Source organism: Corapipo altera, unplaced genomic scaffold (assembly GCF_003945725.1).
Source record: "Corapipo altera isolate COAL_440 unplaced genomic scaffold, ASM394572v1 23b, whole genome shotgun sequence".
Lineage (NCBI taxonomy): Eukaryota > Metazoa > Chordata > Aves > Passeriformes > Pipridae > Corapipo > Corapipo altera.
The window spans coordinates 8,119,613-8,140,360 of record NW_020884885.1 but is presented as its reverse complement, the minus strand read 5'-3'; the positions used below and the strand labels follow the sequence as shown (position 1 = coordinate 8,140,360).

The following is a 20,748-nucleotide window of genomic DNA, read 5'->3' as shown; positions in this document are numbered from 1 at the left end:
GGAACAAACACCAACAAAGGCGTTACCCTAAGCGACCGCTCCCCCCCTCCACACCAGAGGGGTTCCACACGCGTGCGCGCGCGGTCCGTGGGCGGGCGCTGAGGGCGGGCGGAGGCGGGACGAGGCGGCCGGGCCGGGCGGAGGCGGCGGGCGGGGCGGTGACAGGAGCGGTGACAGGAGCGGTGACAGCGGGGCGGCGACGGGCGGAGCGCGCTCGCCTTCCGCCTCAGAGCAGCGGGGCGGCCGCGGTCGGGCCTGTGCCGGGGGTGGCTGTGACTCCGCCGTCGCTGCTGTTCGGCTGCGTAACTCTCTCCTTCCCTTCCCTCCCCCTCGGGCCCAGCGGCGCGATGGGTTCCCGGGCGTCCACACTGCTGCGGGACGAGGAGATCGAGGAAATCAAGAAGGAGACGGGCTGTGAGTGCGGGGCTGTGAGCGCGGCGGGGCGGGCAGTGCCGCGGCGGTCGGAGCGGGGCCGCTCGCAGGGCCTCGGGCCGGGGGGGCAGTCCCTGGGCCGGGACCCCGCCGCCCACAGCCGCCGGGGCCGGACATGTCTGGCAGGCCTGCGGAAACCTGGGAAACGCCTCTCGGCTCGCTCCCCGCTGCCAGTAGCTGGCAGGAGCAACGAGATCCCGGTGGGGTGGAAGGGAAGCAGTGCTTTTTGTATCCGCAGGATTGCATTTGGGCAGAGATAATTCGCTGGGTTTTGAAGAGTCGTCTCTCTCAATGTCTGGTGCTGGAATTTCTCTCCAACAGCTGTTTTAAGCCCGTAAAAGGTCTCATTGTATAGTAAATGTTTTTCCCAAGTGTTATTTGTTTCATAGGCTAGTGCTAAAGTTGCCTTAAGGTTATTCAGAATGAATGCTAAGTGGCATTTAAACCATAAAGGTGTGGTTAACTAAAAAAAAGTGAAAATCCCTGTACTTGCCAGCAACTGGAAGAGCATTATTCAAGCTAGTCTATAGTATTTAGCTACTTTAGCATTTACTATTTATTTGATCGAGTTGTTCTTCATAAGCTTAAAATACCTTAGAAAAGATGAAACTCCATTGTTGTTCATTTGCCTGATAAAATGAAAGCCTGAGAATTCTAGCAAATACTGAATTATAGGAAATGGAGGGTACCCTCCTAACTAGTTGGAGAGGAGAGGTCGGAACATCATAGGTATTGCTTTGCTGTTTGTTCCCCCAGGAACCGTTTCAGGTAAACATGGTCTTCCGAGATGATATTTTTCTTCTGCATATGCTTACTGATCTGTTCTAGCTACTTGGAAGTACTTTCCTCAGTTTTCTTTTTAATATAAATGGTATCATATATTCTTCTTAGATATTAGTTTTTTGTGTCAGGAAAATGAGTGACTACAGAAAAGAAGTAGAAGAAAATTGAGAGCACTGGCACTAGTGTACTGGAAGGCTGAGTGAGTTTAACATAGTTTCCATGATCCTTTTTCCATCTGTCAAAGGAATCTTCTACAGGAAGGCTGTGATAAACAAGCAGGAATGTTAAAGTCTGCTTATCTATCAATAATTTACTGTGGGGTTTTTTATTTTTAATCACAAACAATATAAAGATAGCCTCTTCATAAAAACGCTTCAAAAACCAAACCCCGGATCTGCAGTGTTTTTCCAAAAGGTCTTATATTTTTCCTCATGCTGCTATTTGATTTGTTGTCTGTGGTGTTTTATTCCTAAAACTTTACATACATGACATTTAAATAAATACCATTAAGATGGCTATGTAGATATTCTAAGCAATAAAACCACTTACTCTAGTCAGCCTCTAAATGCTTTTCTTGTACCATCAGCGTGGGAGCTCAAAGTTACGGGAGTTCAGCTTTGAGTTTCAGGTGTGAGTTTGGTTCATTTCCATGTATTTTTATCTGTTCAATTTTATAAGTAATACCACTGGTAATCAATGATTGCTAATCTCTGAGTCATGCTTGCTTGCAAGTCATCACAGCATGTCTCGCTGACTTATCTTTTTTTTTTTTCCTTTCCCCCGCCTGTAACTGCAGTCCAGGAATGTGATTTTTCTCTGCCTTTTATACTTCTCTAGGTAGATGGAAAATTCCAAGAAGCTTTTAGCACTGTTACACACTTCACAGAGGTGAAAATAGTTATACAAGGTGGGAAAAATGATGGGCACTGATTATGTGGATCAAAGTTCACAGGGAGAATATTCAGTAACACTACCTTAGCAGACTGTCCTGTGGTTTGTTAGAAACTTGATGCTGCTGGTAGTTTACCCACTAAGGAGCTCGAGAAAGGGACTTTGTAGACGTGAAACAGTCTGGCAGTATTACATATCCATATTTAACTGATGGTCTGGTAAGTCCTCCTAGGGATTCTTTTTTTGGCCTCCTTTCACATGGTGAAATGTGCCTTCTTCAGTTCATCTGGGATAGGTGTGAAGCACTGAATAGAATACTTAACCAATTTGATTGAGTTCAACTATGGAATTATACAGCTTTTCTCTTGTTAAGTTTTATGTAGCACAAAACTATGATGGCTATGATACTAACTTGCATGAGAAACTGTATGTAATGTTCTTTAGCAGAACAGATTTAAACAGATTTTAGAGGACTTGAAGCATAGTCTTTCAGAAGCCGTACAATGACACTTAATCTGTTGAATGAAATTCATTTGGATTAAAGTTCCATATTAATTTTTTTTATGTTGTGGTTGAAAACAGAGGTGCTAAGCCTGAAGTTAACAGTCTTAAATGTTTTATGAAGTTGTATGGAAGCTGTTTGCTTTGCATATAAACATTTTGACATTTGGGGTTGAAAAAACCTTGAGGTCATCCTAATTGCTTTTGTATTTCAGTAACAGCAATAAGAAACAGGTAAGACATCCAAGATGTTACTTTTCTACATTCTGTTGAAAGCTTTTGGAAAGCCACTGGAATGTAACAGTATTCAAACTATTTTGTCCACACCCTCTGTTTCCATGCTTTGAAGCCGTCTACTTAAGGATTAATAATAAACTAATGCTCATATCTGAGTTTAGGGGAAAAAATATTTGTGTGGTAACAGGTGATGGATTTTTCTGATGGATGTTAATGTATTTTCTAAGTATATAAATATATTTGAGTTTGTGCTGCTGTTTTAGACAAGAGTTTCAGTCGCTAATTGCTAAAAACTTCACAATGATTTAACAGAAGTAAAATAGAGGGTACAGTTGCTAATTTAGGAGTCTTAACTTAAATTTTTAGAAGGACCTTAGTGGGGTAGCAATATAGGTTAAATGGTGTTTCAGCTAGCTTTTAGAGGAAGAAATGTCAAAATCTTTATTTTTACATGAGAATGTGCTGAAAAATGTTTAGTGATGCAGCTTTCATGAGGGGTGAGAGCCCGAAGGAAATTATGAGAGGATACAGTGGTGGACCTGAATCATTTTCCTTTCTTATATAGCTATGATGTGCTTTTTGTCTAATATGATGTTAACAGAAATATCACTTCTCCTGTCAACAGCTATTACTATTTCTCATATACTAGCTGTTACGGAGGTGTTCCAGAAATGGAGTTGCTGACATTAGTTTGGAAATGGTGCTGAGTAGAATTCTCATCACTTTCTTTGTGTACAGGTGTGAACATGGGGCTTCTTACTGGACATCCAACTTCCAACCTGTTCTTTTTTCATCATCAGATATTGTTATTGCATATGTTATCTAAAACACTGAATCAGAAATGCGGAAGTTTGAACACTTAAGAATACTGGTGCTTGTTTTCTGTGCATATGTTGCTTAACTTGAAATTGAGCAAGCTGCCCGGTCTGATTGTAGAGAGGTTGCCTTAGGTGGAACTGAGCAAATTGACCAATCTTATGTGAAGAATGAGAGCTGAAGAAGATGGGGGGGTAAAAAGACAACCAAAAAAACAACCCAGTTGCTGGCAGGTCTTCCTAAAGGAGGGAACGATTGAACCTAAACAAATAAGCCTTGAGAAAGAACAAACCTGAAAAAAGGAATTTGCCTCGCTTGTCACAGATGAAACAACTACTGTGCAACCTGTTCCCAAATAAGTTTTAGCAAGTAACAAAAGCATTGTGCATGTGCTGATGAAGGCTTTTTAAACAACTAGATCTGAAAAGACATTAAGTCCTAGTTTAACATTGTAGAAAATCACGCCTTTACTGAGTAAACATTAACATTCAATTAAGTCTTATTTCATGTATTTATTAACTTGATCAGAAGAGACTGAAAAGCCAAGGTCTCCTGTAGGGCTTTGTGGTTTAATCCCAGCTGACAATCAAGTATCACAGCTGATTGCTCACTCCCTGCCCAGGTTGAATGGGGAGGAGAATTGGGGGGGGGGGGGGGGTGTTGGAAGAAAGTAAACCCCATAGATTGAGATCAGAACAGTTTAATAATTTAAATAAAGTAAGATATAATAATAATAATAAAAATGTTAATAATAACACTAAATCTAATGAAAATAGGAGAGAAATAAATAAAACACAAGAAATACAAGTGAAGCACAATATAACTGCTCACCACCTGCTGACCAATGCCCAGCCAGTCCCTGAAGAGCAATTGGCCCCTCCTGGCCAACTCCTGCAGTTTATACACTGAACACGACTATTCCATGGTATGGAATCTCCCTTTGGCCGGTTCAGGTCAGCTGTTCTGGCTGTGCTCCCTCCCAGCTTTTTGTGCACCTCCTCACTGGCAAAACATAGGAAATGGAGAAGTCCTTGGCTTAGGGTAAGCACTACTCAGCAATAACCAAAACACTGGTGTGTTGTCAACATTATTCTCATATGAAATCCCAAAACCACAGCACTGTACCAACTACTAAGAAAATGAACTCTGTCCCAGACGAAACCAGGACAAACATTCTTTCAGTGTTAAAGGAATTGCTATTCTATATAGGTTTATCCCACTCATGGATTTATCATGGACTATTCTAAAGATCTAGTTGTCTAATATCTTGGGTTGTCTAATATCTTGGTAATGTTGACAGAATTATGCTGAACTTAACACTGGCTTTATAATTTCTGTTTCAGATGCAGATTTAAAAAGTCTGCAATAACTTTCTCCTTGCTTTGTGTCCTAACTCATTCTGAAATTTGTCTAGAAATAGGCTTTTTATTTTTTAATCCATTGTCCTAAAGCCCGGAAATTACTTTTGTGAGCAACTGGCTCACAGGTTGGGTGCAAAGGGTTATAGCAAATGGGGTTACATCAGGCTGGTGACTCCTCACTAGGGGGGTTCTACAGGACTCCCTTTTATGGCCAGTTCTCATCAGCATCATAAAACAACTTGTATTTAGGACTTGAAGGCATACTGAGAAAATGTGCTGATGACACTAAATTGGGAGGAGCTGTTGACTCCCTCAAGGGCAGATATCTTGGCATATCAGAGTGCTGGGCACCAAAGTATTGGTTTAATTTAGGATCTAAAAAATAGTATTAAATTTAATAATAAATCTGTTATTGGCTCTGAGTTCTGAAACAAAGCCTTTCTGATTTCTTTTCTCTGGGGACCAGTGATAGGACCTGAGGGAACAGCATGAAGTTGTGACAGGGAAGGTTTATATGGATAGGAAAAGATTCTTCACCCAACAGATGGTTGTGTGCTGGAACAGGCTCCCCAGAGAAGTAGTCACAGCACCAAGCCTGACAGAGTTCAAGAATAACGCTCTCAGGCACATAGTGTGATTCTTAGGGTGGTCCTGTGCAGGGCCAGGAATTGGACTTTGATGATTCTTGTGGGTTCCTTCCCACTCAGGATATTCTGTTATTCTATAAACCCCCAAATGACCAAACTTTAGATTCAGGCAGTTCTGTAAGGGAAGAAAAGTGAAGGCATAAAGCCTCTCTGACCACTTTCCAGATGCAGAGAAACTGAGTACACTTTCCCTCTTACATGGAAAAAAGACAACAGGACTAGAGATAAGCAAAAGAGAAGGAAAGACACTACAGCAGAGGTCTGCAGTGTCATGAATGATGTAGAGGTCATCAGTGTGGGCTGTGTCCAGATTATTTCTAGCCATAAAGAAATTAAAGGAAATAAGGTGGAACTGTGAATCGAATACTTTTTCTTTTTAACTGACATTTACTGAGTCAGATAACTGAAAAATCTTAAAGACTGAAAATGGAAATAGAGGGCAGTTAGATTTTTAAAGAATGAGCTTTTTTTGTGGATTTTTGAATATTAAACTGTGATTTATAGCTCAGGAAGTCCCCAAAGGCTGATTGCCATATGCTTCCAATGTAACTCTTTCTGTGTGATCTCTTTTTTGAACACAGCTTCTGGCAACAGAGTAGTTCAGTGTAATGAAGTCTGCTCCTGTGAGGAACCATTGACATGCTAATTTGTCTGTCTTTCTTTTTTTTCTTCAGTTTCCCACAGTCAAATCACCCGCTTGTACAGTCGCTTCACTAGCCTGGACAAAGGAGAAAATGGCACTCTTAGGTGGGTATTGTCACTAATTCAACTGTCCTTGCATTGGCACATCTGTAGTGGTGACTTGCTGTTGCAGGATGCCTGCATTTTTCCACATGTAGTAAATCACTGAGGCTGTTATAACAGGTTCTTTCATACCTACTGTCTACATGGACATTGAAGTTTCTTCTCTTTTATGAAAGGTTGCATTGTTGAACTGAGGTGCTCTAAATACCAGTTGTCTTTATACAGTGTTGAAGGTTTGTAGCAGTTAATACAAGAAAGGTTAGATTTGATATTCAAAGTCTTATGTTGTTTAACAATTCTGAACATTTTTATTTTTAGATTGTTATTTCTTACCTTTCTTTATATCTTGCTTCTAATAATTATTAGAAGAATGGTTCTACCCTGTCTTCTTTATCTCGGCTTTCATGACAAAAAGACATGTTTTTACTTGTTTCTGATATCCAGTGTCTTTTAACAGTACTTGGATCTGCAATCCATTTCTCTACTTAACTTTGCACACCCATATCTGTTAATATGCTCAAAAATAAAAAAAAAAGAGCTAGAACGAAGTCACTGTGACTAAACAAACATTCTGTTCTTAAAAGTGGTAGTGCAGGATATTCTAAGACCTTCAAAGTGTTTGTCTTGTGTCAACAATTTGAAAACTACAGAAGTGAACTGGTTTCCTACAGCTTAATCAGTTAAATAAAGATCAGTCTTTATCTGCGAAACATTTTCCGTTTTGATGGACTGAGTCTGCTGGAAAGAATATTCTCAACGAAAAGGTAAACTCCAGGGAGTTGATTGCCTGTTAAAATATATCTCTACCTGCTGTCTTTGTTGTCTAGCCTTCCCTACTCTTGTGGATTTTGTTTCCCATTCATAACCACAGTGCACAGGAAAGCTGGAGACAATTCGGGAGAGAGTAGGAAGGGGAAAGGAACCTTGCTGTAGCATAGTATATGTGATCTGGCTCTTACAGAGTTAATTTCTTTCATAGCAACTCTATCCCAGTCAAATCCAGTAAACATAGACTGGAGGGTCACCTGAGGTTTTGTATGTGATCTTGTAAAATATGACTCTAGGATGCACTATAAACCCAGGAAAGCTCAACCTAACTGTAATGCTAGAATTGCCTCTTGAAAGATGAAAGTGGCAAGTTGTAAGGCACGTGGTCTTTGGCAATACTGTTGGCTTACTGCAGTTTCCTCTCCTGAAGGAAATGCGAAGTTCCTGCTAGTCCCACAAATTGCTGACTTCTCAGCATTTAAGTAATTGGATGTGGAATTGTGATGTAAACAGGACTACTGAGTGATTATTTTGGGTTAAAAATACTCTCCCTTCCCTTTTGGAATGTATAGATTTTGAAGATGATTGAGTCCAGTGATTTGGACTGTGGCTGTACTGTAAATTTCTGGATGTGTATAGCTGAAGGGATGATAAAATGGATTGTATGTGTGGAAAAAATTGGCTTGGGATGGGATATACCAGAACTTCTTAAGCCCACTCTGACACTAGAGCCAATGTATCACATAAATTGTAGCATTGGCAATTCTGACATAGAGATCAGCTGATATTGAAGGTAAGGTTAATACTTCATAAGTCTTAAAATTGAATTATTTGGAAAAAAAAAACCCACCAAAACATTAACAGCCTTTTCAAACTTTACATGTGGGTTTAATACTCACTGATGAATGAAGGTGATGGCTACCAGACTAGTCTAGCACAATTTGAACCTAGCACATGTTCTTCTTCAACTCTTCCCTCCAACACTGAATTTACTTACTGAATCCATAAAATTTGTATAAAATACTGTAAGATAGAAATAAAGATTTGTATAGAGATTGTAATCAGTTTACGTAAGAGGAGTAGTTGATTAAATATGCTGTGAATGTCTGCTGCACAATGCTTAGTTTCACAGTATTGTGCATCAGGAGGAGTTTGACTTCCATTGTTGATAATCATGTGGTACTTTGGAAAGGCAGCAAAGATTGTTTGGAAAATCCCAGCAACTGTGCTAATTATGATCCCTAAACTAGCAGTCTTGACCCCTAAACATAGCCTACTCTGAAATACGTCTGACTTAAGAGTGGCATTCAAATTTTTAAACTTGTTCTGGTACCCACAATGTGTGGAAACTATTACGTTTAAGTAATGGAAAACTGCTTCCCCAAAAAAATAAAAAGAATGAGAGGAAAGTAAGAACTACAGCTTGGAAGGTCATAGATGTTGGTTTCTGAAATACAGATCAAAGAGAACTTGCTGCTTTAAGACAAGTAAGTAGAAGTTGCCGCTTGCTTACTCCCACCGAACAGTTCAGAAGGTATGTCTTCTGTTTGTTTCCTGTGAGCAAGAACTGCTGTTTCCGTAAGGATGACTTATGCCTTTGACTTACAAATCAAACATGACAAAATCACTCACGTGACTATGATTAGGAAAAGAAGTGTTATGCAGTTCCTTATGGCATGAAACAAATCTTTAGATGTATACCACCCTTCTGAAGCAGGGGCAGGGTAAAGAGTACTTTGTACAGAAGATCTGGTAGATGATGATTAATCCAAGTAGTTCTGGAACTATATAATCAAAAGAAATCTTTCCTAGCCAGATGTTTCTATCCAGTGTACATACGTGAGTTTCAAGGCACTTCTTGATGGATACAAAACTTCATATGCCTTGTTTTTGCTTTCTTTTTTTCCTCTCTCATCCTTATTGTATAAATGACTGTGCTCCATTTTTACCTGTCAACTCTTTAAAAGTGTAGAAAAATCTTATATTTTTCCTTAGCTTCCCTTTTCCTAAACAAAATGAGTAAGTTCCGTCAGACTTGCTGAGGGACTGAAACAAAATCATGTTGTAAAAGACAGGACAAAAGTGTTCTTTTGAATATTCTTGTCACCTTTGATTTCAATATTGTGACATGCTGAATTGCCAAAACAAAAGGTTGGATTCATACCCTTGGATGTCCATAGCTACATCTAAGTTGTGAAATCTGGAACATACTTGTTCTGTCTACATCCTAGCTATAGCTTAGGAGGAAATCAGTGTGTATGTTCTCTTTATTTACATGCTGATTTCCAGTATGAGGAAGTAGAAATGTATGACCAGGATAAGTATGTGTTTGCTTCAGTAAGTCTCCTTGTTGGGCTGGTAGTGAAGTGTACACCACACAAGAATACATCTGTTCCAAAGTTTATCTACTAGTAAGTAGCTCTAGACAGACATGTATAGAGCTATAAAAAGGAAATACTTGTCTAACTGCTATTTTTGCACATAACTTTTGCATGGAACCTCCCACTTAACAGTAGTTTCTTGTGCACTGGGGAAATGACAGGTTAAGCACTTCAGAATTATTTTTTACCATACAGTAATTGGTATAGCCTGGTAAGTGTGGAAGAAGGAGGGAAGGGCAATTATTCTGAAAGCTGGTACCTACAGAGAGTAGATACAGTGAGCTGTTTGTGCGTATCTCATGCTTATGAAAGCTGTTCACAAGACTGTGTCTCCTGAAGAACTTCAGAAAGCCTCTGATCCTGAGAGAAGGGTAACATGAGCTACCCAGGCCATCTGTTACCCAGGCCATCTTTGTCAGTTAATTGAACCATCTCGGCCTGGAAGGGTGTCAGGCTTGTTCTTTTTAGTTCAAACCGATACTGAAAGATTGCAAAGTAAAACATAAAAGCTAGCTTTCTGAATGTGGAATTCTTTTGCTTAAGAAAATGCAAAGCATTTTTAGCTTTATCAAAAATAGACAAGGCAGGAAGGATATGGGTTTGGATTGGAAAAGATAGGGTACAAGAATAGTCTATTCTTCCATCCTCAACCACAGTTTATGCACCCTGCCTTTTTTCTTTCCTTCCCTATTGCTCATCTAATTATCACCTTTTCACATACTTCTGGGCCTAATGTTTATGAACCAATTACTGCTCTGATAGTTAAGCAACTTTTAATATTTGCGTAGGGCATGGATAAGGATGAAGTTAAATGAGGTGACTGACACAATCAGGAAAGAGGGGAAGCCCATACTCTTTGGCAGCTGTGGTGCTCTTAGATTTTTTGAAGTTTGTTGAACTGCCTCAATTTTTGAATTCAATAGAAAGATAATTGGGAGGATGAAGAGGAGGAAGGTAGGGAGTTTTTTAGGGGGGATGCATTAAACCACTAAAAGGTTGGCTGAATGAGAAGGCTGATGTTAGCAAGGGAAGGGAGCAATGGAACCTCTTCAGTTTGACCAACTGTTTGACCAGCTTGCACGATACACCTTACTGCTTTTAATTATTTCCCTTCTTCAAGTGATTTCTTGTTACCTATATCTTCTAGGCATCTTTCCTTTCATCTACCACTTCTGATTTGCATATGTTTGGGGTTTTTTCCTCTCCATTATTTTACTTTCCCTCAGCTCTAGAGAGCCCTACCCTCCTCATCCCTGGTGAAGTAGCAGTGTTTTGCTACCATCTAGAAGTAACAGAAGGATGAACAAAAAGAAATGGAAGAAAAAAAGGGTCTAGTAGGTTTCTTGCAGTCTTTTGGGTAAGGATTCCTTTACAGTAGGGATGTGCTTTGTGCTTTGGAGGGTATACTCATGCTTAGGTATACTTGTCGTGCTTAGAATCTACGAATTCTTTGCTGCAAAGTATCTCTCACTGTGAATACACTGGCATATATATTAAGTCGTTGGCCTACATAGTGTTCACATGCAGTTAAGGGTACTTTGCATGTTGCATTTAAGGAAGAATTTGGTAAGAACCAGGTTCCTGGAAAGATACCTTAGAAGAGCCTTGTTGCCCATTAAGTAGAGGGCATTAAATTTCCTGTAAGCTCTGGCTTCAGCCGGGTGAAGTTGGTCCCTAATGACTGCAGTAAGCCTTAGTTTTAGAAAGGGGAGAATAACTTACCTCATGCATTCATTTGCTTTTATGGCTGTTACAGCTATTTTAGTTATAACACTCACTCAGTAATGTGCTCTTAATAAGCAAAAGTGGTCTACTGCAATTCTGATAATGACAGGACAAATAGATTTGAAACCTGGGAAGTTATTTGTGGTTAATTGTTAATCTCCTGTTAGAAAGCAGAATAACTAGAGACTGAAACGCTGAGTGTGAACTGAGGCTGAATACTAGAAAGTAGTGATATGCAAGTAAAAAATTGTGAACCATTAGGATTTTGCTCTAAATGGAAGAGAGGGCAGCTGCTACTTTTAGGTTATAAATGTTAGAATTGACACTGAAGTTCTGTTATTAAAATATTGTTACTGGGACATGGATTTTCCACATCGCTGCATCTCCTGCTTAAATAACTAATGCATACTTTGCCCTTCAGCTATAGCTTAAAATGCAGGAGACCTGAATGGTCTGGTAACAAGTTGATCATGCTATATGAGTGTTAACTTTGCCTATTAAAAGTAGCTTGGACCTGGTCAGAGCAGAAGTTTACTGGGATAACTTAAAAATATGGTCAGGTCACTCTATTTAGCAGGTCAAACAGTTTAACCAAGTTGTAACAGATATATTGTAACTGACACTCTTAACAACAGTACTGTGGTGTGGCTGGGTGCAAGGAGTGCTTCAGAATATATTTAAAACTAGATCATCTTGCTTCTTGTCTGTACCAAGCTAGACTAGTGGTAAGGTCAGCCAATTCCTTTTTTCTCTTCTTTAATATTGCTGCATTATAAAAGGCCAGTATACTTACATAATCTCAAAAATTATTTGTGATTACTTTGCCAGTTTTTTGGTATAATAACAACATGAATCAAACCTTGTTGCCAATTCATTTAGTGAGCATAGTTTTCAAAAGTAGCAAATATTCAGTAACCAAGTTTGAGACTTTGACCCAAACTAAAAATCAGCAGGACTGCATTTGACTTGAAGGGAATTGCCAGTGTTTCTGGAGATTGGGCAGGAAATATCAAATTCTGCATTCATACAGAATAAGGTGGGTTTTTTACAGCTTTACCCCCTTGCTGTTGGCAATTTAAAATCTAAATGATTATGGAGTACATCTTGTACTAACTGATAAGTTGCTGTGTTCTGTGGTAGTGAAAAAACCAACAAACCAAACCTGTTCACTAAGACACATTTGGTGCATCTGCCTTGGTCACGCCAAGATTATCCCACTTCCCTGTCACTGACAGTCTATTAGATTGAAAGAAAAGATAAATTATTACTGCAGTTCTAATAATAGAATGAACCCTATGTTCATGTCATACTGATCTAAAATGTGTATACAGTACAACTCATGGTGTCTTTCAGATCAGAGAAAGTTATAACAATGTAAGCTTAGCTGTGTTTATATTGTTCTGTGTATATGTAATCATGAGCAGAAAAGAGAATGGCTAGCAAGAGCAGTGAGTATTTGCATGTCCCGGTGTATCTAGTGTACAAGCACCTGTAAAAGTGTAAATTTACTACTTTAAAATATGAATGCAGCTTGGTTGAAGCTGAAATAATCTGAATTTTGGTGCTTTTAATAATATATAAATTTGTTGCATAAACAAACAAAAAATCTATTGGAACCTGCAGATCACCTACAGTATGGTTGGAGGAGTGTGGTATTGTCCCAGAATCTGGAATGAGGCAGTCTGAAAAAGTCATGACAACTCAAATGATTTAGTACCAAAATAATTATTAAAAAAACCCAATCATAATTTTAATTTTGAAGCCATAATTTCCTTCAAAGCCTTTTCAGAAGCTTTCTTTTTCTTACATTGCAAACTAGTTGGCATCATTACAGTAAGGTTTCGAGCACAAACTATGGTAATGTCTGAGAAGTGCTTAACGTGATAAATGAACACTGCTAGTTTGCAATGGAGTACAGGCTTGGCATTGTCTTTTGCTTTGTTTTGTGCCATCAGTCATAGAGAAAACATGATTTAAAGAATTACACTTTCAAAACCACCAAGTGTCTTGCTGCAGAAATAGAACTCCATGGTTGTTTTACTGTGAATTCTTTTTAAGCAACTTTTCCTCTGACTTCAACTTTATGCAGACTTCTTGTGTTCTTGCTTCACTTAGCCGTGAAGACTTCCAGCGGATTCCAGAGCTTGCCATCAATCCACTTGGAGACAGAATTATCAATGCCTTCTTTCCAGAAGGGTGAGTTCCAACAAACTGCATTTGTGAGCAGGCACAAAATTTATAGTTCATCAGAAGTTTTGATAGGAGCGAAATGCTGATAATTAAAACTCAGAATTTGAATTTACTAATAATTGAACACTTCAAACTTGTCATGCAGTGTATGTGGATACATTATTTCCTCAGCATTATTTTTGTTTCCTAATGAAAAATACTTCATGACATGACAAGACTTTTTCTGTGCTTTTTTTATTGACAAACTCAGGCTTCTCTTAAAGCTAATTTGTGTCAAGACTATTTAATGGTAAGTAGCATTGCAATTAACTAATTAGGTGTTATTATATCTAAGTGTACCATTGTTATTAGATTGGCTTTTTTGGTTGATTGCTTTTAGTTTTTTATTACATTTAAGACCTAGCTTATGACACTTTTAACACAAATCCAAAGAGATGATCAGATTTGCAGTATTGTCTCTTTCATTATACCTCTCTTAATTGTTCTATGGAATCTGCTTCTTTTCTTGAACACAGTTGTCATTACTGAACGTTGGAGATTGGATTGTCTAATCAAGTTATATCAGCTAATACCAGGCAGGGTTTACTGAGTAGAAAGCAGGAGTCCTGGAAAGTACTTACATGGCCAGTTCCCACAGAAACTAGAGAAGAGAATTCTTTGTCAGAGAGCAGTGAGCAATGGCAGCCCCACAGGCAGGAGCCAAGGGTGACAGCAAAGCTGGAAGGGGTCATGTACTTGCTGCCAAAGGGCATGCACCTGAACAAGAATAGCAGAGCAGGTCCAGTGACTGTTGTCAGGTCAGCCAACAGTCCAGTGGCTGACAGCAGCGAAACTGGTTTTAAGTCAATCCAGGAAATCGGGGTCCAGGTCAGCAAGATACGTTGCTACATTTAGGCATAGCTGCAGCATAGCTCAGGCAGGGGGCTAAAGGTGAGGGCTTGAGCTTCAATAGAACTTGCAGGCAAGGGGAGGGGACCCCTCAACAAGACTTCTCACAGCTTCTTTTTTTACACATCATACTTCATAACAGCATGATCCCAGCTTGCAACAGCATAGGCAGCCAAACCCTGGGGAGGTGGGAGGGGAAGAGTTCATATGGTCTTGATGTTTCAGACATTCATAGTCTTCTTTACTGAAATGAAGAGCCTATATAAGCTATGCTAAAACTGACCTTCTGAAATGCTTATGCAGAGAGGACCAGGTGAATTTCCGTGGATTCATGAGGACACTGGCCCACTTCCGACCCATAGAAGATAATGAAAAGAGCAAAGACCAGAATGGACCAGAACCACTCAACAGCCGAAGTAACAAGCTCCACTGTAAGAAATGTGAACTTTTTTATTTTCTATTTTTTTTTAGGAAGAGAGGAAAGGGGCTTAGGATCTTCTGTATAGTTGTTTCCTGTGGAATGATATCCTCTAATATCTGAATTTTCTTTTTTTAATTAACTTGGAAGCTCACCTGTTCAGAATGTCAAGAACTGAGCCATTGCTGCATTGTAATTTGGTGGACTTGTTTGAATCTTGAAATATGTTATATTCTTTCCAAAAACACAGAAGTGTTTCAAAATGCTTTGCATTCAAAGTTATTTCAGATTTAGAGGCCACATCCCGTACGTGAATGAGCTTTTCTGCTTCTTTTTCCAGTCTTCCATATAATATAGTGTTTTTTCCTCACCTGCAGCTGAGTACTTTAAGTATTTGGATGTCTGCCTACAGTATATGAGCAGAATGCTCTTTCTTGCTAATCAAATTTGGCAACAGTCCTCAGGGCACTTAAAATTTCTGTCATATCTCATCCAGAATAGTCAAAGAGAATGAATGGTAATGCAAAAATGGTTGGCTCTGAAATTAAAGGATTGAATGTATCTTGGTGATAATTATATTTCTGTGACTTGGGGTTTTGAGGAAATACCCTGCAAGCAGAGTGCTTCTGAAAGTAAAATCTTTCCATTATTGTCAGTAATGCTATTCATGTGTGTGGTAATAACACTTTATGGAACTGAGCATGAGTTTTATGGTGAATTAAAATTCTAAGCTAATTCTCTTAAAATATTTTACAAATACTTAGTTTTGTTGTTTTTCTTTTAGAAAAATCTATTGTTATGAAGAAAAATAATGGCTCTCAAATTTAACTGCTCTTTCTTTCTTCCCTATAGTTGCTTTTCGATTATATGATCTAGATAAAGATGACAAGATTTCCAGGGATGAGCTGCTTCAGGTAAATAGCACAGGGCTGTTTTGAATGACTCAATCATGACCTCCTCTGTGACTTCACACCCTCTTAGAAAGAAGAGGGGAGTTTTACACCAGTTTTCTCAAAAGAAAATCCAGGAGGAATTTGGTGGCTAATTGCTTACCTCTGGTTTAAAGCTTTAGTTATGGTAGGAGACTTTAATCTCATTTGGTAGGCTAGGCAGATCCTGCTGGAAATGATACCTAAATATTCAACAGATACACTAAGCCGCTTAAGAACTACATTCTGTAACTTTGGAAGGTGCTTCTAACAGTACTTCAGAGGGACAATCACTGAGGTGGGTTAGGTTGTTTGCCTGATCCTCTGCACATCCTCTCAACAGAACAAAACTTGAAATTGCAGCAATGGTAATCAAAGTTCATTGGTGCTGCATATATATGAAACTAGGCTTGACCTAGGTGTAATTACATACTACTAATCCTGGGAAGTACACATGGCAATCTGTGGTTTCTGACGTAGGACAACGATTTGCTTTTGACTGGAACTGCCCTCTTCTATCTGCTCAGAGAATGCTTTACTTACTCTGGAGAGTAATGGCAGTTACCATTTTACTGTGTACTTTCAAGATTCTTGTAGGCAACTATCTCAAACAGCAGATATTCAATCAAATGTTGGTATGTTTTGTGGGAAAGAAAATAGAAGCATTGGACAGAATGACTCATTCCTAGTTCCTAAAGCTGTTGCTTGCTTCTGCCTCTTCCTGCTGCCTACTGAAAAAGCAGGATTCTTTGTCAGTGGTGGCTGCAAAAGGAAGTTGTCTTTCTTGAAAGCCTTAATGTACAAAGGTCAATAGAAGTCTGTCTAGAAATTACTTCCATGAAAATCTTGTATAGTGTTGACAGTACACACAAGAAAAAAGCACTAAGAATACTTCTGTTCCTATGTCAATAATTATTTCTGTGTTACAGGTGTTACGGATGATGGTTGGTGTAAATATTTCAGATGAGCAGCTGGGTAGCATTGCTGACAGGACAATCCAGGAAGCTGATCAAGATGGAGATAGTGCCATCTCCTTTGCAGAGTTTGTAAAGGTTCGTAAACAACATTTTTAATGACTGAATGAAACTGCTCAGTAATGAGCAAGTCGTTCAGACTTAAATGCAAATAGGAACAGAGAGCAAGTCATTCAAATAGTCATACCTGCATTTGGGCAAAGCCTTCTGCTAGCTTTTTCTTCCCTTTATTAGTTGTGGGGTTTTGTTTTTGTTTTTGTTTTTTTTTTTTAGTACTATCAGGATACTAATAATTAGTCCACATGTTTCTTCATACTCTTACATAAAGCTACAGCACTAAATATACTGAAGAATTTTTACTTTTTCTTTTGGAACTGCTTCTTTCTATACAGGTAGCCTGACTAGACCGTTACAACAGAGTAATTCTTCTACTGTAATAATACTGATGGGTTTTCACTTATAGATTTCATTTATTAGCAACACAACTAATACCAGTATTCAAGTTCCTAGCTCTAGTCCTTTTGATAGTCAGAAATACATAAGAGTTGGGAGCCATCAGATAGACAGTGGAGAAAGTTGTCCTGTAGCAGAACAATTTCAGCTACCTAATGGGATTGTATTGACAAGAGGAACTAGACTTACCTTGGAGATGGACAAAAAACAACAGAAACAAGTTGCAACATGGGAAATTGTTGTTAGCTTTAAGGAAAACTTTTTATCAAGAGGATGATCATAGCTGCTGAAGATGTAGAAATTCTTTCCTTGGAGAAATTTGAAGCTTAATCAGACAAGACCCTAAGCAACCTGATTTACTTGGCCCTCTTTAAGTAGGAGTTTAGGGGGTTGGACTAAAAAACCTCCAGAGGTCTCTTCAAATGTAGATTACTCTAATCTTGAATTCACTGAAGTCTATTGCCTGAAATGGCCTGGAGCAGAATAATGTCTTCATGGCTCAGTGTTCATAGTGATTTAGTGAATGAACTTGCCACCCCAATTTTACAGAGATCTGCATTAATGATGCTGTGGTCTTGATTTTTGCTCTTCAGTGGCTGCTCATGCCCCTTCCTCTAGTCCATTCTCCCTTGTGTTTCCTGGCTAGGCATTCCCACACAATGTAGTTTTGGAAATCTAAGCCTTTCTGTGCTGTTGGCTGACTGAAACTGCATTAGTTACATTTTGATTGACAGCCTTCTTTGCAGCTTTGATGGCTGAAGTTCCTTCCCTTGGGAGGACCTCAGTCCATAATGAAAAATAGCAATCTCTAGGTGAAAGACTGGCGTGCCAAACTGAAGACATCTCATGTTCCTGCCCATTTCCTCCATGCTAGAGTAAGAAACCTTGTAGGAGAGATGTGCAGTAACTTCAGTAGCTGTTTCTCAATTTTATTGCAGGTTTTGGAGAAGGTGGATGTAGAGCAGAAAATGAGCATTCGATTTCTTCACTGATGGATGGAGAACCTATTGCTTTCTACTCCGACTATGTAATGAATAGAACTTCATTTTATCCTTAGCACCATCCCCCAGAGCATTGCTACTGGTGCATATACAATACATCTCCAACCCCTCCCTGAGTTGTTCTGCCAATGTGAACGTTCCCTGTGCATCAGGAACAAAGGGAAATGGCTGCCATGCAACTTGGAAAAGGAGCTTTTTTTAATGTTTTCCTTCGTGGTTTTTTTACCCTTTTTCTTGTCTCTTTCTGCACTACTGTTTCAGTAAAAATGTCTCTCCTTATGCACTGCTGTTTAATCTACAAACTGATTCTTCTGAGCTCTGAATTTGGGAACGGAAAAGCGGAAACATGCCACAGAAGTGCCCTCTGAAATATTTCAGAGACAAGCATCTGCTCAAATACTAAGTGCAGTGATAATGATCGACTTTTGCCACATGACAGCTGCCTTTTTTTTTTTTTTTTTTACCCCTTTCCTATTTGGCTCTTTACATACAGATTTGTTTCTCCACTGCTTCTAAATCTGCCTTTTACTTAAGGACTTGTCAATTTATATGGCTTTATTGTATAACTAGCACTGAATGCATGATGATAGTCTAGAGTACTTTAAAGTACTGTGAATAGACTTTATTCTTTGTGGAATTAATTCATAGGGACAGTGGGAGAATATGTGGTGGAGACAGGCTATGGTGTTCTCAAAAGGAATAGGAATTCTGCACTAAGTCGCTTAAACTGTTCCAGTAGCAGATGCAGAAACTTGTTTCTTTCTTTTGAGTAGCTTTCAGGCTTGACAGCCAGTGCACCATGAAGTGTCCTCTCCAGATTTCTTTTGTCTAGGATCCTTCCTTTCATAAGGGTGGTTTTGCTTCTGAAAGTGTAAATTTGTTGACCAGTGTACATAATACAAGAAAACTAGTCATACCAAAATCTGGATTTGTAGTTCTGTCACTGCCCCGTGGTAACAGTGTCATGAAACATGAGATCGTGAAACTGATTTCGTGGGGTTTTTTCCCAATTAGAGAGGCCTGGATAATGAGTGTTTTTGTTTTCCAGTACGAAAGTCCTGGTCTGTTAGATTTTTGTTGAGAATGGTAGCTATATTTAGGAAAACTAGCATCAGAGTACAATTTGGGGTAGTACATGTTATCCCAAATATTTCAGAATGTATTTCTATGCAAATCTCTTTGCAAGTGTAAGATGATTAATACTATTAATAGAATGCTGATAAATTCAAGAAATCTAAGTTCTTGAAGGTTTAATACTAACAGTTTTCTGTGGCTAGATTGACAAATGATCTCATCTAGTTCATCTGGAACATTCCACAGTCTGGGAGGTCCTTCCAATAAAACCAAAAAAACCCTGGGAGCTTCTTTATTGAAGAATCTGTGTTATAGCTGCTTCTGTGTTATGTGCTAACATCTCTATAAATACTTACCAGCCTCAAACTACTCTTAAATGTGCATTTCCTTTTTTCTCAGTTCCTTTAATCATCACATTTGTTAAAGAATAACATGCAAGTCTCTGAAGGATTTTTGTTTTAAATTAAGGAATTCAAAAGTAAAATGTTGCACTTCATTGTTTTGCAGAGTGCAGCACAATTCCAGAAAGAAATGTAAATTAAAAACCTCTGCCTTGTATGAGAAAGAAACACTATAGTTTTATAACCATGTCTTGTAAAATAGGAATGTAACAATGTTAATGGATTGAAAAATGAAAAGTGCTTGTAGGCTTTGTGATTTGCTGAAATGTAGGTGTTGCTCTTTTCAGGCTCTACAGTGGTAACCTACAGTTGTGCCTTATTGTCCCAGTGAGACTGGATATTGTATTTATCAGTCCATAAATAAACCTTTCACTGTATAAAAAAACCCCAAAAATCAGACCCCAACTATTCCTGTAACTGATTATCCTTTAATGACTGGAAAAATTAAATACCAGTAGAATGTTGCTAGCAGGCCTTACAGATCAGTTTCTTGTAACTGAGCTTGTTTTCAGAGTATTAATAGTTCTTTATTCTGCTGGCAAAGTGGAGGAAACCAATGCAAAACATGAACTCCAGAAGAGGACACGCACTCATAACCTGCGCTATGGATCCCACAACAATAGGAGTTTTACACCTCTCCGTGGTTCCCAATTAGGCTTTTTGTTTGGGTTATTTTTTCCCTCCTCATAATTGTTGTAGTGTTGTTCTAATTAAAGGGTATATAATACCAATGCTATTTTCTGACATCTGTCTTTACAATCCCCCACTTCAGATGTCAAGTATTTTTGCTAATGTGCTTGAGGTGAACACAAATGCTCTAACAGATTCACTGAAAAAAAACCCCCCACAGTCAAAGCAAAGACCAACTAACCTCCCTGCAATAAACAGACTCCCAACTATCAGAATCTAACTTTGCCATGAGCAGAATAAATCACATGTAAGCCACTATCTGACTTAACATTCTGAAATCTGTATATTTAACATGTAACTTAAAAGGTTGTTGACAGTAAGAAGTTTTACAGAGCTGAGTTCTTAAATTTCTTCAAAACTAAGCTGTACAGATATAAGCAGATTTCCACAAAAGTAGTATTTTTAGCATAGGTGGTTGCTTGTAGAAATATATTCAGTCATCTT

The 20,748-nt window shown here is 38.8% G+C and overlaps 1 protein-coding gene across 2 annotated transcripts; it reads left to right on the top strand.

Annotated features, from left to right (window-relative positions):
* Window positions 1-192: 192 nt before the first annotated feature.
* CHP1 (calcineurin like EF-hand protein 1) lies at window positions 193-20,345 on the top strand. Of its 2 annotated transcripts, none has more exons than XM_027642145.1 (7): window positions 193-414; window positions 6,343-6,415; window positions 13,402-13,482; window positions 14,668-14,795; window positions 15,635-15,696; window positions 16,641-16,763; window positions 18,077-20,345. In XM_027642145.1, the coding sequence occupies exons 1-7, from the start codon at window positions 348-350 to the stop codon at window positions 18,128-18,130; spliced, it is 588 nt and encodes a 195-aa protein (XP_027497946.1). In that variant the 5' UTR covers window positions 193-347; the 3' UTR covers window positions 18,131-20,345. The 2 variants fall into 2 exon arrangements, with proteins under 2 accessions (XP_027497946.1, XP_027497945.1); XM_027642144.1 differs by lacking the exon at window positions 193-414 and adding an exon at window positions 533-773.
* Window positions 20,346-20,748: the final 403 nt, after the last annotated feature.